We start from the raw sequence: 27,652 nt of genomic DNA on the forward strand, positions 1-27,652 counted from the left end.
AAAAAATAAGAGTAACAACTGAATCCACATACTACAGTCAGATACATATTCCTTACAAGTCTCATCTATAAAATTATACAAACTACATAAACAAGATTGAATAACAAGTCTGGGTGTGGTAGCTCATTCTTATAATTCCAGCACTTTGAGAGGCTGAGACAGGCACGTGAGGTCAGGAGTTTGAGACCAGTCTGGCCAACATGGTGAAACCCATCTTTACAAAAAAAACAAACAAACAAACAAACAAACAAAAATAGCCAGGTGTGGTAGTGTGCACCTGTAATCCCAGCTACTCAGCAGGCTGAGGCAAGAGAATTGCTTGAACCTAGGAGGCAGAAGTTGTAGTGAGCTGCGATCAAATAACTGCACTCCAGCCTGGACAACAGAGCAACACCTTGTCTCAAAAAAAAAAAAAAATTGTGTAGCAAAATACCAAAGGTCCTAATTTCTTTACAGACATATAAATGTAATAAAAATATACAGACCAAAATACATTTGTGAAAAATTTATAAATGAGTTAAGTGTGTACAATGCCCCAGAAAGTGAGCACAATGCAAACAGCCACAAAGAATAAAAAGAAAAGTTTGTTATGTTTATGCAACACAGCTCTTCCATCTCCCCACCAATACCACATAGTGCCTTTAGAAGTCAATACTTGACTGGGCATGGTGGCGCATGCGTGTAATGCCATAACTAAGGTAGGCCAAGGCAGGCAAATGACCTGAGGTCAGGTGTTCACAACCAGCCTGGCCAACATGGCAAAACTTCGTCTCTACTGAAACTACAAAAATTAGCCTGGCATGGTGTTGGGTGCCTGTAATCCCAGCTACTCAGGAGGCGGGGGTAGGAGAATGGCTTGATTTCAGGAGGCAGGGGTTGCAGTAAGCCGGGATCTCGCCATTGCACTCCCGCTGGCGCAACAGAGCAAGGCTCTGTCTCAGGGGAATTAAAAAAAAAAAAAAAAAAAAAGAAGTGAATAGCCAAGCCTGTTTTTGTTTTTTAAAGATAAGTAGAACACGGGCACATACATCTTTTATTTTTCCATTTCGAGACACTGTCCAAGTTTTCTAGACACTGGATTCTGTCTCCCATGACATAAAGTGCTGAAAGAAATGTTAGTGTGCTTTGGAATGACAGTTTGAATCTGCTGAATCCAAAGCTAAATGTTACAGCAGCAGAGAGAGGGTAGTATCACAAACAGGGAACAGGATTAGCATGTGGTGACTGATTATTAAGAAACATGAATAAATTTTTTTAAACAAAAAATAAATACAAAATTTCACAGAAGATACATATTAAGAATATGTTTAAGAGACTCTCAGAATCTCTAGCTGAGAAAATTTTTTCTGACTATGCCAGGACACAGCTACAGTATAAAAATTGTGACAGGTAGATTTTTTAGATATCCATGTTTCAATTAAAGATTACAGTATATATAAAATAGGACAATATAGTCACCTCAAGAGTGTTATAAAGTTTTCAGAAAGAAACTGAAAAAGTACACATTAATTTAAAAAATTGATTTAAAGTAAATAATACTCAATAAGTACAACAGAAAAACATAAAACTATCAAAACTCTGAAAACTGATGGTAAGAACAAAAATATTAAAAAAAAAAAAAATTGCAGGGGTAAAAAACACAAAAAGAAATTACAGCTGAAAAATCCTAAAATAAAATATGTTGTAAAAATAAAGAAGCTGAACAAAGAAACTTATGCTTATAAAAATAAGCACAAATATGCTTATAAGAAACATAGACCATTCATGTTGGTAATACTTTTCTGAGGAGCAAAAAAAAGAAACAGACTTTTTTTTTTTTCTGAGGCGGACTCTTGTTCTGCCGCCCAGGTTGGAGTGCAATGGCACGATCTCCGTTTACTGTAATGTCTGCCTCCTGGGCTCAAGTGAGTCTCCAGCCTCACCCAAGTAGCTGGGATCACTGGCGCCTATCACCACACCCAGCTAATTTTTGTATTTTTAGTAGAAATGCAGTTTCACCAACTTGACCAGGCTGGTCTTGAACTCGACTTTGTGATCCATCTGCCTCAGCCTCCCAAAGTGGTGAGATTACAGGCGTGAGCCACCAGATCAAGCAAGAAACACAAATTAAGCACAATTTTAAAAGTTACACAAGACAATCTTGATAGCTGCAAGATAAAAGCCATGTGTCATGTACAAACATGGTCTTCTTATGAGATAACCAGTGAATTGATATCTAAAAGTTTGCAGGCCAGAAGAAAACGGTGTGATACAGTCAAACTCCTCGAAAGAAAAGCTATCAAGTGAGAATAACACCATCAGGTAATCTGTCCTGCCAAATAGGAAGAAAAAAGCCTTCCTAAATAACCCAAATTCTGAGAAAGTACATTGGCACTGCATATGCCCTACATATAAGATGCTGAAGGCAGTTTCTTTTACTGCAAATAACATGATTCAAGAAATGACAATCATACAAAAATTCATTGTCGGGCCGGGCGCGGTGGCTCAAGCCTGTAATCCCAGCACTCTGGGAGGCCGAGGCGGGTGGATCACGAGGTCAAGAGATCGAGACCATCCTAGTTAACATGGTGAAACCCCGTCTCTACTAAAAATACAAAAAATTAGCTGGGCATGGTGGCGCATGCCTGTAATCCCAGCTACTCATGAGGCTGAGGCAGGAGAATTGCCTGAACTCAGGAGGCAGAGGTTGCAGTGAGCTGAGATCACACCATTGCACTCCAGGCTGGGCAACAAGAGTAAAATTCTGTCTCAGGAAAACAACAACAACAACAACAACAACAACAACAACAACAAATCTGGCCAGGCACAGTGGCTTGCACTTATAATCCCAGCACATTGGGAGGCCTAAGAGTGGGGAACACAAGGTCAGAAGACTCACGTGAACGAGGCAGAGGTTGCAGTGAGGAGAGATCACACCACTGCACCCCACCCTGGGCAACAGAGCGAGACTGTTCCAAAACAAACAACACCAGATTTGTTGATGATGCTATGAAAATAAAACCTATCTTGATTATTGGTGGAAAACGAGGATGCTGCCATTATTTTTTAAATGGAATTATAATTAAATATAGCAATCCCATTTGTGAATCAGTATCCAAAGTATGCAACATAGGACCTAGAAGTGTTATATAAATACCTATTTTATTGAACCAGTATTCACAAAAGCCAAAAGGCTGAAGTAACCCAGATGTCTTTTGATCTATAAACCCATCAAAAAATGGGCCAGGTGCAGTGGCTCATGCCTGTAACTCTAGCACTTTGAGAGGCCCAGGTGGGTGGATCACCTGAGGTCAGGAGTTCAAGCCCAGCCTGGCCAACATGGTGAAACCCCATCTCTATAAAAATAAAAACAACACACCAAAAAATGTTATGTTACATACAATAGAATATTATTTAGCCTTAAAAAAACTCTTGACTGGGCGCAGTGGCTCACATCTGCAAAACCAACACTTTGGGAGGCCAAGGCAGGTAAAACACCAGAGGTAAGGAGTTCAAGACCAGCCTCGGCAACATGCTGAAACCCCGTTCTACAAACATACAAAAACAATTAGCCAGGCATGATGGTGGGTACCTGTAATTCCAGCTACATGGGAGGCTGAGGTGGAAGAATTGCCTGAACCTGGGAGGTGGAGGTTGCAGTGAGCCAAGATTGCTCCATTGCACGCACTCCAACCTGGATAACAGAGCGAGACTGTCTCAAGAAAAAAAAAAACCTGTAAAATTTTAAGATAAACTTTGAAAATATTGTATCACCTGAAATAAGCCAGTAACAGAATGACAAATACTGTATAATTCCACTCATATGAGATAAGTTAAAGAGTCACACTTGTAAAAACAGAAAGTGGAAGGGTATTTGTCAAGGGCTGGAGAGAGGGGGAAATGGGCAGTTGTTACTTAATGGATATTGAGTTTTAATTTTACAAGTTACAGAATTTCCAGAAGTATTTTGCATAACCAGGTGAATATACTCTACATGCCTAAAATTTACAGCTTTTTTGAGACACGGTTTTACTTTGTCACCCAAACTGAAATGCAGTAGCTCAATTATGGCTCACTGTAGCCTCAAACTCCCAGCCTCAAGTAATCCTCCCTCTTCAATCTCCCAAGCTGCTGGGACTACAGATGCACACCACCCATAACTAGTTATTTTTAAACTTTTTCTTTTTCTAGAGAAAAGGTCTTTACATGTGGGCCAGGTATCTAAAACTTTCGGACTAAAGTGATTCTCTTTTCTTGGCTTCTCAAAATTCCAGAAATTACAGATGTGAGCCACCACCATGCATAGCCCTAATATGTACCCTTAAATAGATGTGAAATAGTAAATTTTATGTTGTTTGTTTTACAATGTTTTTAGAAGAACTAAAGAAGTACAGAATTACAAATCTTTTCAAAAATTAACTTCAAATCACAAATGTGGTTCTCTCATACAAAGGAAATGTATATTCATTATTTAACAAAGTGTGATGAGCCGGGCACAGTGGCTCACGCCTGTAATCCCAGCACTTTAGGAGGCTGAGGTTGGTGGATTGCCTGAGGTGAGAAGTTCCAGACCAGTCTGGTCAACATGATGAAACCCTGTCTCTACTAAAAATACAAAAAAAAATTAGCTGGACATGGTGGCACACGCCAGTAGTCCCAGCTACTCGCGAGGCTGAGGCAGGAGAATTGCTTGAACCCAGGAGGCGGAGGTTGCGGTGAGCCGAGATCACGCCATTGCACTCCAGCCTGGGTAACAAGTGCAAAACTCCGTCTCAAAGAAAAAAAAAAGCCGGGCCTGGTGGCTCAAGCCTGTAATCCCAGCACTTTGGGAGGCCGAGGCGGCTGGGTCACGAGGTCAACAGATCGAGACCATCCTGGTCAACATGGTGAAACCCCGTCTCTACTAAAAATACAAAAAATTAGCTGGGCATGGTGGCACGTGCCTGTAATCCCAGCTACTCAGGAGGCTGAGGCAAGAGAATTGCCTGAACCTAGGAAGCGGAGGTTGCGGTGAGCCGAGATCGCGCCATTGCACTCCAGCCTGGGTAGCAAGAGCGAAACTCTGTCTCAAAAAAAAAAAAAAAAAAATTAGCCAGTCATGGTGCTGGGCACCTATAATCTCAGCTACTAGGGAGGCTGATGAAGGAGAACACTTGAACCTGGGAGTCGGAAGTTGTAGTGAGCCAAGATTGTGCCATTGCACTCCAGCCTGGGTAACAAAAGCGAAACTCCATCTCAAAAAAGGAAAAAAAAAAAAAAAAAGAAAGAAAGAAAATTCAGTATAATCATAAATAGAAGACTCTAACGAGAAACTTTTACTAAATTAGCATTACAAAAACTAGAGGTAATTTTCATATTTTAAATGTTATTCGTATACAAAATGAAACTGAGGTAATTCAAATTTAGAAGCAGGCTGACCACGGTGGCTCACACCTGTAATCCCAGCACTTTGGGAGGCTGAGGTGGGGAAGTCACTTGAGGTCAGGAACTCTGACACCAGGCTGGCCAACATGATGAAGGCCCATCTCTACCAACAATACAAAAAACTAACCAGGCATGGTGGTACACATCTGTAATTCCAGCTACTCAGGAGGCTGAGGCGGGAGAATCACTTGAACCCAGGAGGCAGAGGCTGCAGTGAGCTGAGTTCACGCCACTGCACTCCAGCCTGGGCAAGAGAGTAAGACTTCACCTCAAAAAAAAAAAAAAATTAAATTTAAAAGCAAAGAATAGCCTCATATTGCTAAATTCAAAAGAAAGAAAGAAGGCCACGTGCGGTGACTCACGCCTGTAACCCCAGCACGTTGGGAGGCTGAGGGGGGCAGAGCACAAGGTCAGGACATCGAGACCATCCTGGCCAAAATGGTGACATCCGGTTTCTACTAAAAATACAAAAAGCAGCTGGGTGTGGTGGCGCATGCCTATAATCTCAGCTACATGGGAGGCTGAGGCAAAAGAATAGCTTGAATCAGGGAGTGGGAGGTTGCAGTAAGGCGAGATCGCACCACTGCACTCTAGCCCTGTGACAGAGCAACAGTCTGTCTTAGAATAAATAAATAAATAAATAAATAAATATGTTTTCCAGGATATACTTAAAGCCTCTGATATACATGCAACAAATATTTGGGAATTATGTTTTGATTTAGATATAGGCTAAAGAAATGGTGTAAATTCTAGAATTCCTTTTTGCCTGTAGAACACAAATTTGTAAGTGACAATTTTAGTAGTGCCTACTAAGCATCTAATTTACTTTGAGCATAACATTTGAATTCTAACATACTGTCCTAAATGTGTGAATCCAAAACTAGAGACAAATTTGAAATAGAAAGTAGAAACTAGTCAGGCGCGTTCGCTCACGCCTGTAATCCTAGCACTTTGGGAGGCTGAGGTGGGTGGGTCCTGAGGTCAGGAGGTCAAAGACCAGCCTGGCCATCATGGTGAAACTCCCATCTTAAAAAAAAAAACAAGAAAGTAGAAATAAAATGAATAAAGTGACATCAATAGGATGGAAAAATAAAAGGTGATTTTTTTTTTTTTTTTTTTTTTGAGACGAGGTTTCGCTCTTGTTACCCAGGCTGGAGTGCAATGGCGCGATCTCGGCTCACCGCAACCTTCGCCTCCTGGGTTCAGGAAATTCTCCTGCCTCAGCCTCCCGAGTAGCTGGGATTACAGGCACGCGCCACCATGCCCAGCTAATAAGGTGATTTATTTTTTTGTGAGCTATCCTTAACAAAAATGTCTTTATGAGACAGCAGGGAGCATGGCTCACAACTGTGATGTCAGCTACATGGTACACTGAGGTTAAAGAATTGCTTCAGGCCAAAATTTCAAGTCTGGCTTGGGGTGCGCAGCAACACTCGGCGAGGCATGGTGGCTCACACCTGTAATCCCAGCACTTTGGGAGGGTGAGGAGGGTGGATCACCTGAGGCCAGGAGTTTAAGACCAGCCTGGCCAACATGTTGAAACCCTGTCTCTACTAAAAATACAAAAATTAGCCAGGTTTGGTGGTGCATGCCTGCAATCCCAACTACTTGGGAGGCTGAGACAGGAGAATCACTTGAACCCAGGAGGCAGAGGTTATGGTGAGCCAAGATTGAGCCACTGCACTCCAGCCTGGGTGACAGAGATGAGGCTCCATTTACAAAAAATAAAAATAAAAAATGTTTTAAAAAGGAGAGCTTTGAGATCCAGGGAGGGAGTTGTGAAACTCTGTTAAAGCCTAAGACTGAGGAGCATCCTTTTCAGAAGTCAAGCTTTCATTTAGGTGGCAAACTATATGACCTCTCTTGTTGGCTATAGACTAAAAAAGAGCCCACCCAACTTGGTCCCACTGAGAAATCTAAACTTACCATGTAACCATCTCAAACTCCTCCCAGACTAGGTCTGGGAGATGTCCTGTCCTTCCGGAGGTGTGGAGGAAGACACCAATTTGTAGCCATGCAGGCAAGTTTGGAAGACCTTAGCATTTGCTATGGTCCCTGAAGCAATTCCATGACTCGGTCCAAGCTCTCTGGTCCATAGTTCATGGCCAGTTCTGTCTACATAGAAACCCACACAAGGACCTGGGAAAATCCTCTTTGATACTCAGTGAGCGCTATACACATTCACGTCCTGATGTAAGGCTCACCATACACAGACCTGACAACGGAATCTTGCCTAGTGTGTGCCCTACAGATCAAAGTCCTGAAGGATATTCAATTTGTCCAAAAATAAAATAAAATTTACAACTACACAAGCCCCTTGTAACAAGCCAACTAAAGGTAAACCATTACGCAGTCCCAGCAGCTTTGTGAGCAACCTACAACCCCTCTTCATTACAAATCTAGAGGGCATCTCATTATCCTGGGGGGCCAACACAAGATCTTTACCTCCTGAAACCAGTTTATAAAAACTTGAAGAGGTGTTTGTTTCTTCAAATTCACAGACACCTATGCAAAACTATATTGTGCCCAGTGTCAATGCTTCTATTTTAACATAGCACTAAAAGTATGTGGCAAAAGAATTAGTCAAAATAATTTCTAAAAAGCCATTAACATCGAAGACAAATAAGTAAAAAGTTGCTGTTGGTAGATCATATACTGTCATATATTCTTAAAAAATCATACACAGTACATTTAAACATATCTAAACTAATGAATATACTCGGTAAATTAGCAAAATATTAAATTAACATACATTTATAAGATATGGCCGGGCGCGGTGGCTCACACCTGTAATCCCAGCACTTTGGGAGACTGAGGCGGGTGGATCACGAGGTCAAGAGATCGAGACCATCCTGGTCAACATGGTGAAACCCCGTCTCTACTAAAAATACAAAAAATTAGCTAGGCTTGGTGGTGCGTGCCTATAATCCCAGCTACTCAGGAGGAGGCTGAGGCAGGAGAATTGCCTGAACGCAGGAGGCGAAGGTTGCGGTGAGCCGAGATCACGCCATCACACTCCATCCTGGGTAACAAGAGCGAAACTCCGTCTCAAAAAAACAAAAAAAACAAAAAAAACAAAGATATGGTTCCATATACTTAAACTATCTGATGAAATAAACGAGGAAAAGGCCGGGCACGGTGGCTCAAGCCTGTAATCCTAGCACTTTGGGAGGCCGAGGCGGGTGGATCATGAGGTCGAGAGATCGAGACCAACCTGGTCAACATGGTGAAACCCCGTCTCTACTAAAAATACAAAAAATTAGCTGGGCATGGTGGTGCATGCCTATAATCCCAGCTACTCAGGAGGCTGAGGCAGGAGAATTGCCTGAACCCAGGAGGCGGAGGTTGCGGTGAGCCGAGATCGCGCCATTGCACTCTAGCCTGGGTAACAAGAGCGAAACTCCGTCTCAAAAAATAAAAAATAAAAATAGCCGGGCGTGGTGGCTCAAGCCTGTAATCCCAGCACTTTGGGAGGCCAAGGCGGGTGGATCACGAGGTCAAGAGATCGAGACCATCCTGGTCAACATGGTGAAACCCCGTCTCTACTAAAAAAATACAAAAAATTAGCTGGGCATGGTGGCAAGTGCCTGTAATCCCAGCTACTCAGGAGGCTGAGGCAGGAGAATTGACTGAACCCAGGAGGCGGAGGTTGCAGTGAGCCGAGATTGCGCCATTGCACTCCAGCCTGAGTAATAAGAGTAAAACTCCGTCTCAAAAAAAAAAAAAATAATAAAATAAATTTAAAAAATTAAAAATAAAAATAAAAATAAAAATAAAAAATAAAAATAAATAAACGAGGAAAACAATCTTATTAACAATAGCATTAAAATACATTTCTCAGAACAAATTTAAACAAGCATCTAAAAAACCTTTATAATACATGATAGAAGATATCAACGGAAGAAATTAGAAAAAACACAAATTTAAAAATATTTTGTGTGTATGGGTTGGAAGAATATTGTTAAAGTGCCATATTATCCAAAGTGATTTACACATTCAATAAACTCCTTATCACAATTCCATACCTTATCAAAATACCACAGTAGTTACTGTGAAGACATAATAATAATAAAATAGTAATAGTTTTTATAGTAATAAAAACAGGATGGAACTTGCAGGAAAAAATTAATTCAAAAAACAATGAAACAGAAACCACTACTCACATATTTCAGACATTATGCAGAAAGAAAACTTAAAAAATAGTTTAACATAGAGTTTTGTAAAATTACACAGATATCTATGTGTCCACCCAAACATTAAAAAAGCAGATCTTGCAGTTTTGTATATGCCATAAAGGGGATTTTTGGCTCTCATTGCAAACTCATAAACCTCAGGCTTCTCAGAAACTGTCTACCTTGGAGCACAGCTCACAAATCATATTTCAAAAACTGACTTTCTCCTTGACATTAGGACCTCTCATCTGTGTCATCTGTTGCATTCACTCTTACCTACCTAGGGGTTTGGCCACCGTCTCCTGTCTCTTCGTATTCCAGGGCTCTTTGCCTTGCTCCAGACAGGCAATCAGGTCTGGCTTAGAGACAGCAATACCTGTTTTATTAAAAATAAGTACCATGAATGTTGCTCATATTCTCCAAATAATGTGCTCATTAAAGATGATGTAATAGAATATTCCAGTAAATTACTTATAAAATGCCAACTTAAAACAGAATTTTTTTTTTTTTTTTTTTTTTTGAGATGGAGTTTCACTCTTGTTACCCAGGCTGGAGTGCAATGGCACGATCTCAGATCACCGCAACCTCCGCCTCCTGGGTTCAGGCAATTCTCCCGCCTCAGCCTCCTGAGTAGCTGGGATTACAGGCACGCGCCACCATGCCCAGCTAAATTTTTTGTATTTTTAGTAGAAACGGGGTTTCACCGTGTTGACCAGGATGGTCTCGATCTCTTGACCTCGTGATCCACCTACCTCGGCCTCCCAAAGTGCTGGGATTAGAGGCGTGAGCCACCGCGCCCGGCCTCGAAACAGAAATATTTCTAAATATTTAGAAAATGTTTTGGCTGGCCCCAAAACAGAAATATTTCTAAATATTTAGAAAATGTTTTGGCCGGGCAAGAAATTGAGACCATCCTGGTCAACACAGTGAAACCCCGTCCCTACTAAAAATACAAAAAAATTAGCTGGGCATGGTGGCGCCTGCCTGTAATCCCAGCTACTCAGGGGGCTTAAGCGACAGAATTGCCTGAACCCAGGAGGCGGAAATTGCAGTGAGCCAAGATCGCGCCATTGCACTCCAGCCTCAGTTAAAAAGCGCGAAACTCCGTCTCAAAAAAAAAAAAAGGAAAGAAAATGTTTTAAATTTGTAGGTTCTTAATTTTACTCAACTTAGTACTACTGAATCAAAAACTGGTGATGACAATTAGACTTTAAGGTACATAAAACAATATTTTATGCCACTAAATTTCTGGAATTAACATTAATTTAGAGTCAAGGATACAGATCAGGAATGTAAAAAGTTCAGATCAAGATGAAACGTCTTGAAATTTTTTTTTTCCTACACTGACAAATCCCCAAGATTTTCTTTCTTTTCTTCTTATTCTTTTTTTTTTTTTTTTCTTTGAGATGGAGTCTTCTTGTTCTGTTACCCAGGCTGGAATGCAGTGGTGCCATCTCCACTCACTGCAACCTCCACCTCTGGAGTTCAAGTGATTCTCCTGCCCCAGCCTCCCAAGTAGCTAAGACTACAGGTATGTGCCACCATGCCTTGCTAATTTTTGTATTTTTAGTAGAGACGGGGTTTCACCATGTTGGCCAAGCTGGTCTTGTACTCCTGACCTCAGGTGATCCACCCACCAAGGCCTCCCAAAGTGCCAGGATAACAGGCATTAACCACCGCACTTGGCCCCGACGATTTTCTTTAGAATAGAAATCTGATGCCGGGCGCGGGGGCTCAAGCCTGTAATCCCAGCACTTTGGGAGGCCGAGGCGGGTGGATCACGAGGTCGAGAGATCGAGACCATCCTGGTCAACATGGTGAAACCCCGTCTCTACTAAAAATACAAAAAACTAGCTGGGCGTAGTAGCGTTTGCCTGTAATCCCAGCTACTCAGGAGGCTGAGGCAGGAGAATTGCCTGAGCCCAGGAGGCGTAGGTTGCGGTGAGCCGAGATCACGCCATTGCACTCCAGCCTGGGTAACAAGAGCGAAAGTCCGTCTCAAAAAAAAAACAAAAAAAAAAACAACAAAAAAAAGAAATCTGATACTCATTTATGTCAACATAAATTACCAAAAAACATTCTACAAATAAAATCTTTAGGGTATATTAGCAATTGTGGATTGAAGTTATTCTCACCAAGGAAGACCATGTTTCTGTAGTTTTCTAACATCACGTTCCTATATAAATTCTGCTGTGTGGTATCTAGGCATTGCCACTCCTCTGGAGAGAATTCTATGGCCACATCCATAAATGTCAGCGGTCTCTGAAAAACACACATACATATATTTACCAAATGGCCATGGGCAAAATTTTCAATTTCACTCAAGTTGAAATGAAATTCTAAAGAGAACTGGTTCTGACTTATAAAGTGATGGAAATTATCCAAATAAAATAATTTTAAACACATAAATATTCTCTGCTATATTCTCTAACTATGAGAAAATAGTGGAATAAGATCTACAACATCGGTTTATATATGATAATTTTCTGGAGAATAAACTATAAAATTAAGGGCATGAACATAATATGTACATTTTTGAGTGCTATATTTACATTATGAAGTATGAATGAGTTCTGTATATTTTTGAGATAAAAACACTTGTTGAGTTAGAATGTATATCTCAATATTTTTGAGACACAGTCTCACTCTGTAACCCAGGCTAGAGCGCAGTGGTAACATCTCGGCTCATTGCAACCTCTGTATCCCAGGTACAAGCGATTCTCCTGTCTCAACCTCCTGAGTAGTTGGGACTACAGGTATGTGCCACCATACCTGGCTAATTTTGTATTTTTAGTAGAGACAGGGTTTTACCATGTTTGCCAGGCGGGTCTTGAACTCCTGACCTTGTGTTTTTCTACACGCCTCCACCTCCCAAAGTTGAGATTACAGGTATGAGCCACCATGTCCAGTTTCTAATTCTAATATATAAAATAAACTGGACTGGAGATCTTGTTATGTCATTTTTTGGGGGAAGAAGATCTGTAACAGAGTCTGAGTTGCTAAATTTTCAACAAACTCACACGTAATACCAATAATTTTCCCCTTAAAAGAATATTTTATCAAACATCCAGTAAGTGAAAGAATCTGGGGGTTTTCCCCCCATTTTTTAGGGCCTAAAAAAGAGGGATGAAAGCCTTCATTTTCCAAAGACAGATATACGCAAAGAAACCTTGAGAATAAGGCCGGGCACGGTGGCTCAAGCCTGTAATCCCAGCACTTTGGGAGGCCGAAGCGGGTGGATCACGAGGTCGACAGATCGAGACCATCCTGGTCAACATGGTGAAACCCCGTCTCTACTAAAAATGCAAAAAAACTAGCTGGGCATGGTGGCGCGTGCCTGTAATCCCAGCTACTCAGGAGGCTGAGGCAGGAGAATTGCCTGAGCCCAGGAGGCGGAAGTTGTGGTGAGCCGAGATCGCACCATTGCACTCCAGCCTGGGTAACAAGAGCGAAACTGCGTCTCAAAAAGAAAAAAAAAAAAAAGAAAAAGAAACCTTGAGAATAGAACAGCTGCCAGATTAAATCTGATGATTTATGCACATCAGCTTCATAAAGAAGAAAAAAACAATTCTAGAGTGAAAAATCTGTCAGAGAGCTCTTTAAGCAAGTGAATCATTAGCATGAACTGCAATAGGACAAATATTTATGATGTACTAAAAGAAGGACCAGCATTATGCCAGAATATTGCCACCAATAAGTAATTTACAGTCCAAATTTAATCACACGGAAACATCAGTTGTATGCAAAGTTCAAGATACGGGTATTTTCTTTTCTTTTCTTTTTTTTTTTTTTTTTGAGACGGAGTTTCGCTCTTGCTACCCAGGCTGGAGTGCAATGGCGCGATCTCGGCTCACCGCAACCTCCACCTTCTGGGTTCAGGCAATTCTCCTGCCTCAGCCTCCTGAGTAGCTGGGATTACAGGCACGTGCCACCATGCCCAGCTAATGTTTTGTATTTTTAGTAGAGACGGGATTTCACCATGTTGACCAGGATGGTCTCAATCTCTCGACCTCATGATCCACCCGCCTCGGCCTCCCAAAGTGCTGGGATTACAGGCTTGAGCCACCTTGCCCGGCCAAGATACAGGTATTTTCTTTGTTCTATAATTTTTTTTTTTTTTTTTTTTGAGACAGTCTTGCTCTGTCTCCCAGGCTGGAGTGCAGTAACCTGATCTCGGCTCACGGCAACCTCAGCCTCCCGAGTAGCTGGGGCCACAGGATCGTGCTACCACACCCAGCTAAGTTTTTGTATTTTTAGTAGACACAGGAAAAAAGGAAAAAAAAAAAGTAGAGACAGGATTTTACCGTGATAGCCAGGATGGTTTCGATCTGACCGTGTGGTTCACCTGCCTCAGCCTCCCAAAGTGATGGGATTACAGGCATGAGCCACCACACCCAGCTGTGTTCTATAATTTTTAATAGTGGTTTTCGAGACCATCCTGGTCAACATGGTGAAACCCCGACTCTACTAAAAAATACAAAAAATTAGCTGGGCATGGTGGCACGTGCCTGTAATCCCAGCTACTCAGGAGGCTGAGGCAGGAGAATTGCCTGAACCCAGGAGGCGGAGGTTGCGGTGAGCCGAGATTGCGCCATTGCACTCCAGCCTGGGCAACAAGAGCGAAACTCCGTCTCCAAAAAAAAAAAAAAAAAAAAAGAATGTATCTTTAAAAGTCTCAGGACCACTTGTTTACATGCTACTACTACACCCACAGGCAGGACTAAGACTCTCAGAAAAAGTTCACCCATTTCTGTTCCTTATATGAGAAAAGATTCAGAAACAATGAAGATATAAATATAGGTTTCTCCTTTCTTGCTGTCAGGTACCCTCTCCTCCCACAGGCACCAGCAATTTCTGCTACAATAATGGAAATAAGGGTCACACTGCCCTGTTGCTACCAAACCCAAACAGAACAGTCCCTGTGACCACCCTTTGGTGGTAAAATAAAACTTACCTCGCATGAATGTATCCTGAACCTCTCATATTTGATTCTGGCCTTACCTTAGAGTCATATGAGACACTTAAACTCAAAACAATATGAATGTGTCCATACAAAACAATAAACAGAAACTGTGAAGAAGGCACAAGAGATTTCTAGTAATTGGCCATATAATTTGAGTATTGAGTAAAATGGCTGATTGTTACCCTGTAAAGTTTGTAGAAATCTGAGGTAACTGGAAGCCTGAGAGGAACAAGCCCCTCTTAGAGGAAACCTTATCTGGAATCTTATGTGTTTATATCTGTCTAGTAATTCTAGACAGTGTCTGGAAAATATAATTACAAGAAAAAATTTCTCCAGTTCTAGAGAAACTCCAAAAGGACAGAACAGAAAGTAAACTGTTCGATTACATAATTAAACCAGAATGTGACGTGCATCACAGTCAATATTCTCAAGAGCTTGCAAAGACAAAAAGGCACTCCCGTCATCAGTTCACAAGTAAAATAATATTCACCCGGTAATTGGGGAGGTGATCCATGTACGCTAATGGGTTATATTCAATGACAAAATTAACTTGTCACATCCTCATGACAGAAGGTAATTTTGCAACTTAGGGTGTTATCTTCTCAATTATTTACATTATAAAGCAATGGCTCTTTACCCCCATAGCACTAGACTAGAGCATTCTGCATGCCCTTTCGAGATAGTCAGTGTCCTCTCTTGACTCCTACCACAGGGCTCACAGCTGGAAGCTCTCATCTTATGTGAACCCCAATTACCAGAGCAGCACTCCAGTCCCACATCAGAGAAAGAAGCCTGAGATGCAGGAGGAGAGCCTGCAGGCCTCCCGGGTAAAATTGCACCTTCACAATGATAGGAATGGGAGCAGTGGTTCAGTCTCAGTTTCTACTTTATAAGGTGACATGAAAAAAATACTGCTGGATTTTCAGCCTGAGTTTGGAAAGAGATAGCTTTAATAGTTCTCCCTGTGACAAATCACCTCATTCATAGACACTATAGGATAGTAACAGGGCTTCTGAAACACCCAAAGCATTCGAGAGAAAAACAGCCCTTACCTTACCAAAATTACCTTAAGAGAAAAAAAAAAGAGCATCTTTAAAAAAATATTCAATTCAAATATAAGATTAATTAAATTGGCCGGGCGCAGTGGCTCACGCCTGTAATCCCAGCACTTTGGGAGGCCAAGGCGGGTGGATCACGAGGTCAAGTGATTGAGACCATCCTGGTCAACAAGGTGAAACCCCGTCTCTACTAAAAATACAAAAAATTAGCTGGGCATGGTGGCGCGTGCCTGTAATCCCGGCTACTCAGGAGGCTGAGGCAGGAGAATTGCCTGAACCCAGGAGGCGGAGGTTGCAGTGAGCCGAGATCGCGCCATTGCACTCCATCCTGGGTAACACCAGCGAAACCGCGTCTCAAAAAAAAAAAAAAGATTAATTAAGTTAAGGCCGACCTCGGTGGCTCTCGCCTGTTAATCCCAGCACTGGGCGGTGAAGGTGGGCAGATCACAAGGTCAGGAGATCGAGACTATCCTGGCCAACAAGGTTAAAACCCTGTTTCTACTAAAAATACAAAAAATTAGCCAGGTGTGGTAGTGGGTGCCTGTAGTCCCAGCTACTTGGGAGGCTGAGGCAGGAGAATTGCTTGAACCTCAGAGGCAGAGGTTGTGGTGAGCCAACATTGTGCCACTGCACTCCTGCCTGGCCTGCAAGACTGAAACTCTGTCACACACACACACACAAAAGATTAATCAAATTAGCCAGAAAATGTTCCCCTGAAATGTCTCTCTAAATACCCAAGCTGCACACCTACTCTCAGCGTGAGAAGCATGAACATTATGAAGAAAGGAAACATATTCTCAGCAAAATTTTATAATGTTTCTCCTTTTTTTTTTTTTTTTGAGACGGAGTTTCGCTCTTTACCCAGGCTGGAGTGCAATGGCGCGATCTCGGCTCACCGCAACCTCCGCCTCCTGGGTTCAGGCAATTCTCCTGCCTCAGCCTCCTGAGTAGCTGGGATTACAGGCAGGTGCCACCATGCTCAGCTACTTTTTTGTATTTTTAGTAGAGACGGGGTTTCACCATGTTGGCAAGGATGGTCTCCATCTCTTTTTTTTTTTTTTTTTTTTTTGAGACGGAGTTTCGCTCTTGTTAACCCAGGCTGGAGTGCAATGGCACGATCTCGGCTCACCGCAACCTCCGCCTCCTGGGTTCAGGCAATTCTCCTGCCTCAGCCTCCTGAGTAGCTGGGATTACAGGCACACGCCACCATGCCCAGCTAATTTTTTTTTTTGTATTTTTAGTAGAGACGGGGTTTCACCATGTTGACCAGGCTGGTCTCGATCTCTTGACCTCGTGATCCACCCGCCTCGGCCTCCCAAAGTGCTGGGATTACAGGCTTGAGCCACCGCGCCCGGCCTGGTCTCCATCTCTTGACCGCGTGATCCACTCGCCTCGGCCTCCCAAAGTGCTGGGATTACAGGCTTGAGCCACCGCGCCCGGCCTGTAATGTTTCTCTTTTATCTCTGCTGCTCTCTATCTCCTAGCCACTGAATAGGGGATTTATATTGGAATACAAGTGACAATTTCCACCAGCACCTTTTAAATTTTTCTTGAGACAGTCTTGCTCTCTCACATATGCTGGGGTGCAGTGGCACAATCTTAGCTCACTGCAACCTCAGCCTTCCAGGTTTAAGCAATTCTCCTTCCTCAGCCTCCTGAGTAGCTAGAATTACAGGTGCCCACCACCACCATTCCAGGCTAACTTTTGCATTTTTAGTAGAGACAGGGTTTTACCATGTTAGCCATGCTGGTCTCAAACTCCTAACCTCAAGCGATCTGATTGCCTTGGCCTCCCAAATTGCTGGGATTACAGAGGTGAGCCACCACAACCAGCCTTCACCAACACTTTTTTTTAATAGATATGGAGTTTCACCATATTGGCCAGGATGGTCTTGATCTCCTGACTTTAGGCGAGCCACCGACCTCCAAAAGTCCTAGGATTACAGGCGTGAGCCACAGCGTCCAGCCCTACACTTTTTTTTTTTTTTTTGAGATGAGTCTTACTCTGTTGCACAGGCTGAAGTGCAATGGCATAATCTCTTCTCACCACAACTTCTGCCTCCTGGGTTGAAGCAATTCTCCTGCCCCAGCCTCCCGAGTAGCTGGGATTACAGGCACGTGCCACCATGCCTGGCTAATTTTTTGTATTTTTAGTAGACACGGAGTTTCACCATGTTGGCCAGGCTTGTCTCGAACTCCTGACTTCCTGATCCGCCCGCCTCAGCCTCCCAAAGTGCTGGAATTACAGGCGTGAGGCACTGCGCTCGGCTTCGCTAACACTTTTTGATGAATAATTGGAATCTGACTTATATTTATATATTTCACAAATATATTTGAGCTTACAACATAGCTAACTTAAAAGCTGTTATATTTTTTACATGACCACATCACACATCATATTTATTTGTACTATAACAGCAGCATTCAAGTTTAGAAAAATAGAAGACACTGAAATCATGCTTACCTGTAATTATCTCTATTGGGTAAATTAATACTCATGTCAGACTAACATCTACTATAACAATTTTATAGTGAATTTTTTGGATATTAGATATAAGTATCTAAGTATAAATGATTTTATCATACTAGTAATAATGTAGAATTCTTAAAAATTTTCTGGCCGGGCACGGTGGCTCAAGCCTGTAATCCCAGCACTTTGGGAGGCCGAGGCGGGTGGATCACGAGGTCAAGAGATCGAGATCATCCTGGTCAACATGGTGAAACCCTGTCTCTACTAAAAATACAAAAAATTAGCTGGGCATGGTGGCGTGTGCCTGTAATCCCAGCTACTCAGGAGGCTGAGGCAGGAGAATTGCCTGAATCCAGGAGGCGGAGGTTGCGGTGAGCCGAGATCGCGCCATTGCACTCCAGCCTGGGTAACAAGAGCGAAACTCCGTCTCTAATTTCTTCAGCCGTAATTTAGTTAAAATACTTCATATTTCAGGCCAGGTGTGGGTGGCTCACAGCTATAATCCCAACACTTTGAGAGGCTAAGGCAGGTGGATCACCTGAAGTTGGGAGTTCAAGAGCAGCCTGACCACCATGAAGAAACTGTTTCTTCTAAAAATACAAAATTGCTGGGCATGGTGGCCCATGCCTGCAATCAATCCCAGCTACTCCAGAGGCTCAGGCAGAATTGCTTGAACCCAGAAAGCAAAGTTTGCGGTTAGCCAAGATCATGCCATTGCACTCAAGCATGGGCAGCAAGAGCAAAACTCCGTCTCAACAAAAAAAAAAGAAAAAGAAAACTTTGCTTATATGAATAATACTAAAACGACTATTTAAGAAATTCACCCAAAACTAAGTATTGTGGTCTTATATTCATACTATTGTAGAAAATACCATATAATTTAGGCCAGGCGCAGTGGCTTATGACACTAATCCCAGCACTTTGGGAGGTCGAGGCCGGAGGACCACCTGAGGTTAACAGTTAAAGACCATCCCGGTCAACATAGTGAAACCCCGTCTCTACTAAAAATACAAAAAATTAGCTGGGCATGGTGGCACGTGCCTGTAATCCCAGCTACTCAGGAGGCTGAGGCAGGAGAATTGCCTGAACCCAGGAGGCGGAGGTTGCGGTGAGCCGAGATCGCGCCATTGCACTCCAGGCTGGGTAACAAGAGCGAAACTACATCTCAAAAAAAAAAAAAAAAAAAAAGAATTCATCATCTTTTAGTCTTTATCATTCTGTATTGCTAAGTTTAATCCTATCTTTGTGCTCAACTTTTTGTGCGCTCTTAATATGAGCTTTAATCCAAACAAATCTGTATCTACATTAAGAGACTGAAAGTGGAAAAAAAAAAAAAGCCGTTGCCAAAGCAAAAACATTGCAATTGTTCTGAGGTCCTAAAGACAATCCTGAGTCAGAAAGAACGACAAAATGTTTCTTTAGCTATAATATGATTTACATGTATTTCAAAAAAGCAGAAGAATATCTACATATAATTGAAATGCTTCAATACAAAAAGATGAGCAAAATATTCTCCCTTATTATGAGATAAGAAAAGAAAGACTGTCATTGGAATTTATATTTTCTCCTGTAACAGCCAAATCTTGACCAGGCACAGTGGCTAACACCTGTAATCCACGTACTTTAGGAGGCCGAGGCAGGCAGATTACTTGAGGTCAAGAGACGAGCCTGCCCAACAAGGCAAAACCCTGTCTCTACTAAAAATACAAAATTGGCCGGGTGTGGTGGTGCACCCCTGTAATCCCAGCTACTCAGGAGCCTGAGGCAGGAGAATTGCTTAAATAAGGAAGACAACGGTTGCAGTGATCCGAGATCATGCCACTGTACTCCATCCTGGGTGAGAGTGAGACTCCTCCTCAAGAAAAAAAGTGACAGCAGTCAGGCACGGTGGTTCATGCCTGTAATACTAACAGTTTAAGAGGTTAAGGTTGGTGGATCACCTAAGGTCAGAAGTTCGAGACCAGCCTGGCCAACATGGTAGAATCCCATCTCTACTGAAAATACAAAAATTATGCCAGGTGTGGTGGCAGACGCCTATAATTCCAGTTACTTAAAAGACTGAGGCAAGAGAATCACTTGAACCCTGGAGGTACAGGCTGCAGTGAGCAAAGGTCACACGACTGCATTCCAACTTCGGCAACAGAGCCAGACTCCATCTCATTAAAATAAATAAATAAATAAATAAATAAAAAGGATAACGGACATTACCACTGACTCCACAAAAATACAAAAGCTACTGAAGTTTACTGTGGACTCCTCTATATATAAAAACTAGAAAATCAGGCCGGGCGCGGTGGCTCAAGCCTGTAATCCCAGCACTTTGGGAGGCCAAGGCGGGTGGATCACTAGGTCAAGAGATCGAGACCATCCTGGTCAACATGGTGGAACCCCGTCTCTACTAAAAATACTAAAAAGTAGCTGGGCATGGTGACACATCCCTGTAATCCAAGCTACTCAGGAGGCTGAGGCAGGAGAATTGCCTGAACCCAGGAGGCGGAGGTTACGGTGAGCCGAGATTTTGCCATTGCACTCCAGCCAGGGTAACAAGAGCGAAACTCCGTCTCAAAAAAAAAAAGGCCGGGCGCGGTGGCTCAAGCCTGTAATCCCAGCACTTTGGGAGGCCGAGGTGGGTGGATCACGAGGTCGAGAGATCGAGACCATCCCAGTCAACATGGTGAAACCCCATCTCTACTAAAAATACAAACAATTAGCTGGGCATGGTGGCGCGTGCCTGTAATCCCAGCTACTCAGGAGGCTGAGGCAGAATTGTCTGAACCCAGGAGGCCGAGTTTGCGGTGAGCCAAGATCATGCCATTGCACTCCAGCCTGGGTAACAAGAGTGAAACTCTGTCTCAAAAAAATAAATAAATAAATAAATAAATAAATAAAATAAAATAAAATAAATAAAAACTAGAAAATCAAAAGGAAATGGATAAATTTCTAGACAAATTATCCCCAAACTGAACAAATAATAAATTGAAGCCCTGAATAGATCAATAACAAGCTCTAAAACTAAATTAGTAATAAATAGCCTACCAATCAAAAAAGCCCAAAACCAGAAAGTTCACCTGAATTCTACCAAGTGTAAAAAGAAAAGCTAATATTGCCGGGTGCAGTGGCGCATGCCTGTAGTCCCGGCTACTCGGGAGGCTGAGGTGGGAGGATCGCTTGAGCCCAGGAGTTCTAGGCTGTAGTGCGCTATGCCGACAGGGGGTCCACACTACGTTCGGTATCAATATGGTGACCTCCCAGGAGCAGGAAACCACCAGGTTGCCTAAGGAGGGGTGAACCGGCCCAGGTCTGAAACGGAGCAGGTCAAAACTTCCGTAATGATCAGTAATGGGATCGCACCTGTGAATAGCCACTGCACTCCAGCCTGGACAACATGGTGAGACCCCATCGCTTAAAAAAAAAAAAACAAAAAAAAAAAACCTCATATTATATCTTCTACAGCTAATACAAAAAATTAAACGACTTCTCCCCAGCTCATTATATAACAGCATCATTTTGATACCAAAACCTGGCAGAGACAAAATGAAGGAGAAAACTTCAGGCTAATATCTTTGATGAACACTGCTGCAAAAATCTTCAATACAATATAGGCAAACCAAATCCATCAGCACATCAAAACGCTAATTCACTATAGTCAAGTAGGCTTTATCACTGGAATGCAAGGTCAGTTCAACATACAAAAATCCATACATCTGCTTCATCACATAAACCAAAGAACCACAAAATTATCTCAATAGAGGCAGATAAAAACTTTCAATGAAATTTAACATTTTTCATATATAAAACCTTCAACAAACTACGCATTAAAGATACATACTTCGCCGGGCGCGGTGGCTCAAGCCTGTAATCCCAGCACTTTCGGAGGCCGAGGCGGGTGGATCACAAGGTCGAGAGATCGAGACCAACCTGGTCAACATGGTGAAACCCGTCTCTACTAAAAATACTAAAAATTAGCTGGGCATGGTGGCACGTGCCTGTAATCCCAGCTACTCTGGAGGCTGAGGCAGGAGAATTGCCTGAACCCAGGAGGCGGAGGTTGCGGTGAGCCGAGATCGTGCCATTGCACTCCAGCCTGGGCAACAAGAGCGAAACTCCGTCTCAAAAAAAAAAAAAAAAAAAAGATACATACTTCAAAATAATGAGTTATCTATGACAAACCCAAAGCCAACATACTAAATTGACACAAGGTGGAAGCATTCCTTCTTGAAAACTGGCACAAAAAAAAAAGAAAAGAAAAAAAAAAAAAAGAAAACTGGCACAAGACGAGGACACTTTTCCTCATCACTCCTATGCAACATAAAATTGGAAGTGCTGGCCAGAGAATCAGGCAAGAGAATAAAATAAAATGCATGCAAACAGAAAGGGAGAAAATCAAGCTATCCCTGTTTTCAGATGACATTATTCTATATATAGAAAGCCTTATACTCTTGGCAGAAATGCTCTCTAATCTGACAAAAAACTTCGCAAAGTTCCAATATATAAAAAAAAAGGTACAGAAATTGAGTAGAACTTCTGCCCATCACATCCAAGCCAAAAGACAAATCAAAAACACAATTCCAGGGCGAGGCATGGTGGCTCATGCCTGCAATCCCAGCATTTAGGGAGGCCGAGGTGGGCAGATCACCTGAGGTTGGAAATTCGAGACCAGCCTGACCAACATGAGAAACCCTGTCTCAAAACATTAGCTGGGGGTAGTGGTACAGGCCTGTAATCCCAGGTACTCAGGAGGCTGAGGCAGGAGAATGGCTTGAACCTGGGATGCGGAGGTTGCAGTAAGCCAAGATTGCACCATTACACTCCAGCCTGGGCAACAAGGGCAAAAACTCTGTCTAAAAAAAAAAAAAACAACAAAAAAAAACACTCACAAATGCCACAAAAAGAATAAAGTATCTAGGAATACAGCTAACCAGGGAGGTGAAAAATCTCTACAACAATTACAAACCACTACTCAAAGAAGTCAGTGATGATAGCTGGGCACACTGGCTCACGCCTGTAATCCCAGCACTTTGGAAGGCTGAGGTGGGCAGATCACCTGACGTCAGGAGTTTGACACCAGCCTGACCAACATGGTGAAACACCATCTCTATTAAAAAAAAAAAAAAAAAAAAAGTCAGTGATGACACAAACAAATACAAAACTATTTCACGATCATAAACAGACAAGATCAATATCATTAAAATGGCCATACCAGCCAGGTACTATGGCTCATGCCTGTAATCCTAGAACTATGGAAGGCGGAGGAAGGCAGACTGCCTGAGCTCAGGAGTTTGAGACCAGTCAGGGCAACATAAACCCAATTCTACAAAAATACTAAAAGAAAAATTAGGTGGACATGGTGGTGTGAGTCTGTAGTCCCAGGTACCTGGGGGCCTGAAGTAAGAGGCCATGTTTGATTCCAAAATGTTGGGGCTGAAGTGAGGAAGATCACACCACTGTACTCCAGCCTGGGAAAGGAGCGAAATGAAACACCGTCTCAAAAAAAAAAAAAAAAAAGGCCGGGCGCGGTGGCTCAAGCCTGTAATCGCAGCACTTTGTGAGGCCGAGGCGGGTGGATCACGAGGTCGAGAAATCAAGACCATCCTGGCATGGTGAAACCCCGTCTCTACTAAAAATACAAAAAATTAGCTGGGCATGGTGGCGCGTGCCTGTAATCCCAGCTACTCAGGAGGCTGAGGCAGGAGAATTGCCTGAACCCAGGAGGCGGAGGTTGCGGTGAGCCGAGATCGCGCCATTGCACTCCAGCCTGGGTAACAAGAGCGAAACTCCCTCTCATTAAAAAAAAAAAAAAAAAAAAAAAAATTAGCTGGGCATGGTGGCACGTGCCTGTAATCCCAGTTACTCAGGAGGCTGAGGCAGGAGAATTGCTTGAACCCAGGAGGCGGAGGTTGCGGTGAGCCGAGATCGTGCCATTGCACTCCAGCCGGGGTAACAAGAGCGAAACTCCGTCTCAAAAAAAAAAAAAAAAAAAAAAAAAGGCCAGAGCAGAGGCTCAGGCCTGTAATCCCAGCACTTTGGGAGGCAGAGGCGGAGGTGGGGTGGGCAGATCACCTGAGGTTGGGAGTTCAAGACCAGCCTAATCAACCTGGAGAAACTCCGACTCTACTAAAAAAATACAAAATTAGCCTTTAGTCACAGCTACTCGGAGGGAAGCTGAGGCAGGAAAATCGCTTGAACCTGGGAGGTGGTGGTTGCGGTGAGCCGAGATCGTGCCATTGCACTCCAGCCTGGGCAACAAGAGTGAAACACTGACTCAAAAAAAAGAAAAGAAAAGAAAAGAAAAGAAAATTAGCATAGTGTGGTGGCAGGCACCTGTAATCCCAGCTACACAGGAGGCTAAGAGGCAGGAGAAATGCTTGAACCAGGGAGGCAGAGGTTGCAGTGAGCCAAGATCGTGCTACTGCACTCCAGCTTGGACGTCAGTGCACGACTCCGTCTCAAAAAGAAAAAGAAAAAAAAACGGAAAGAGAAAGAAAGAAGCGGTGTGGGGAGGAGGGAGAGGAGGGAGGGGAGGGAGGGGGAGAGAGGGAGAAAGGGAGAGAAGGAGGGGGGAGGGGGGAGAGAAAGAGAGAGAGAGAGAGAGAGAGAGAGAGAGAGAGAGAGACAGACGGACAGAGACAGAGACAGCAAGGCACTACATAACTGTACCTAAGCAATTAATTTGGATTTTTGCATCGCGTACCTATAAATCTTTAAAGTCCATCTCATGAACAAAAAACAACCCATAGGGGTGCTCTCCAATTTTTGAACCATTCTTTGATCAAATTGTTTTAATACTTTTGCGGAAACTGCCATAATTTTGTTTGTTTTGTTTTTTTGAGATGGAGTCTTACTCTGCCGCCCAAGCTGGAGTGCAGTGGGGCAATCTCGGCTCACTGCAACCTCCCCCTCCTGGGTTCAAGCGATTCTCCTGCCTCAGCCTTCTAAATAGCTGGGATTACAGGCCTACTTCACTAAGCCCGACTAATTTTTATTTATTTTTTGAGATGGAATTTCTCTTATTGCCCAGGCTTGAGTGCAATGAATGGTTCCATCTCAGCTCACAGCAACCTCTGCCTCCCTTATTCAACCAATTCTCCTGCCTCTGCCTCCTGAGTAGCTCGGATTATAGGCGCTATGCCAGGCTATTTATTATTATTTTGGTGATTATTTTGGCAATTTATTATTATTATTATTATTATTATTATTATTATTATTTTGAGACAGTGTCTCGCTCTGTCGCCCAGGCTGTACTGCAACGGCGCCAACTCGGCTCACTGCAACTTCCGCCTCCCAGGTTCAAGCGATTCTCCTGCGAGTATCTGGGATTACAGGCATGTGCCACTACGCCAGGCTACTTATCATTATTATTTAATTATTATTATTATTTTTTGAAACAGAGTCTCGCTCTGCCGCACAGGCTGGACTCCAATGGTTGCATCTCGGCTCACTGCAACTTCTGCCTCCTAGGTTCAAGCTATTCTCCTGCCTTGTGAGTAGCTGCCATTACAGGCGCGCGCCACCATACCCAGCTTTTTTGTATTTTTAGTAGAGACGGGGTTTCGCCATGTTGATCAGGCAGGTCTCCAACTCCTGACCTTGTGATCCACCCGCCTCGACCTCCCAAAGTGCTAGGATTACAGGCGCGAGCCACCTCGCCCGGTTTTTTGTTTTTTTTTTTTGAGACAGAGTTTTACTCTTGTTACCCAGGCTGGAGTGTGATGGCGTGATGTCCGCTCACCGCAACCTCCTCCTCCCGGGTTCAAGCGATTCTCCTGCCTCAGACTCCCAAGGAACTGGGATTATAGGCAGGCGCCACCACACTCGACTAATTTCCTATTTTTAGTAGAGGCAGGGTTTCTCCGGGTTGGTCAGATCGGCCTGGAACTCCTGACCTCAAGTGATCTACCTGCTTTGGCCTCTCAAAGTGCTGGGATTACAGGCATGAGTCACCGTGCCCGGCCATTTTTGTATCTTTTTTTTTTTTTTTTTTTTTGAGACGGAGTTTCGCTCTTGTTACCCAGGCTGGAGTGCAATGGCGCGATCTCGGCTCACCGCAACCTCCGCCTCCTGGGTTCAAGCAATTCTCCTGCCTCAGCCTCCTGAGTAGCTGGGATTACAGGCACACGCCACCATGCCCAGCTAATTTTTTGTATTTTTAGTAGAGACGGGGTTTCACCATGTTGACCAGGATGGTCTCGATCTCTTGACCTCGTGATCCACCCGCCTCGGCCTCCCAAAGTGCTGGGATTACAGGCTTGAGCCACCGCGCCCGGCCATTTTTGTATCTTTAGTAGAGCTGGAGTTCCGCCATGTTGGCCAGGTGGGTCTCGAACTCCTGGCCTCGGGTGATCCGCCCGCTTTGGTCTCTCAAAGTGCTGGGATTACAAGAGTGAGCCACTGCGCCCGGCCCGCCGTACATTTTTAATAGGAGAGAAGACGAACTTGAAAGGCGGCGGCCTAAAGCTCTTCCCCTTCATGAACTCGCACCCGGATTCACAATTCTCCCCTGAAGACCCTCCCGTGGTTCCTGTACAATCTGAGAGAGGGGCAGCGCTGCGGGTGCAGAGCTGCCCAGAGAGGGCTCCAGGACAGGGCACAGTCACTGCGCAGGGAAGAGACAGGACGCCCGGGGACCCGGCTGTCAGCGCAGCCGCCATCTTACGGCTGAAGGGGACTGAGGACGAGCTGGGCAAGGAGAACTCGGGGCGCAGATTGTGGAGCTGACTGCGGGGAGGCCTGAGTCCGCCACGGCCACTTCCCACCGGTGTTTCAACCAGTCCCTCCCTCTCTCTCTGGATGTCGGACCCGGCACTCTCACCATTTCTAGGCTTCCAGGGGGTCCTGGCGTCTTAGCTGTGGATCTCTCAAAACCTGTAGGTCACCGGGCCTCAGAGGATAGGCCTCTAGGAGCAGAGGACACAGAGAAGTGAAGACGAAACCTGAAGCTCCGGCTGCGGCAAGAGACAAAGGCCCCGCCAAATTCCGGAAGCCGCCCTGTCCGCTCCAGCTGCGTGTCTCATTGGACGATTCCAAGCTTACCGTCTCTGATTGGAAAACGTCTAAGGCCCCGCCCCTTCAGGCCTTGAGTGACAGATGATGTGACCAAATGCTGGGCGGAATGAAGAAAGAGTGACAGCCTAAGCTGCAGCGTTTTCATGCAGCGTTTGCTTCCTGAGCTGAGCCAGGCCCACCCCAGAAGGTATTTGCATTTAAACTCGTGTATAAGGTCTCATGTATTTATAAATAATACACTATATGGCTATTTACAAATGAAAAATGTATAATAACAATTATTTTTAAATTTCAGCTTTTATGATCTTCCTGGCTTCCAGCATTTGAACAAGCAGCCTGACGTTTCAAAAAGGAGGCAATCCTCTGAAATAAAATATAAGCCACATCTGAATTTTAAATTTCCTAGTGGCCAAACTTTAGAAAGAAACAGGAAAAAGGTGGATTTGATTGTAACAATTTAATTTACCCAATATATCCAAAATATTATTTTAATATGTGAGCAAAATATTTTTAATGAAATATATATATATAACTAAATCTTTGAAACTAACTCTGTATTTTACCTAACATATCGCAGTTTAGA

The 27,652-nt window shown here is 43.5% G+C and overlaps 1 protein-coding gene across 1 annotated transcript in view; it reads right to left on the minus strand.

Moving 5' to 3' along the window:
* Positions 1 to 27,305, minus strand: part of LOC120362643 (uncharacterized) — a 70,790-nt gene extending 43,485 nt beyond the window's left edge. Inside the window, 3 exon segments of the mRNA XM_074385656.1 lie at positions 9,856 to 9,951; positions 11,711 to 11,837; positions 26,876 to 27,305. Of these exon segments, the coding sequence (XP_074241757.1) occupies positions 9,856 to 9,951; positions 11,711 to 11,837; positions 26,876 to 26,878 (226 nt within the window). The 5' untranslated portion in view covers positions 26,879 to 27,305.
* Between the last annotated feature and the right edge of the window lie 347 nt (positions 27,306 to 27,652).

Source organism: Saimiri boliviensis, chromosome 14 (assembly GCF_048565385.1).
Source record: "Saimiri boliviensis isolate mSaiBol1 chromosome 14, mSaiBol1.pri, whole genome shotgun sequence".
In the NCBI taxonomy this organism is placed as follows: Eukaryota; Metazoa; Chordata; class Mammalia; order Primates; family Cebidae; genus Saimiri; species Saimiri boliviensis.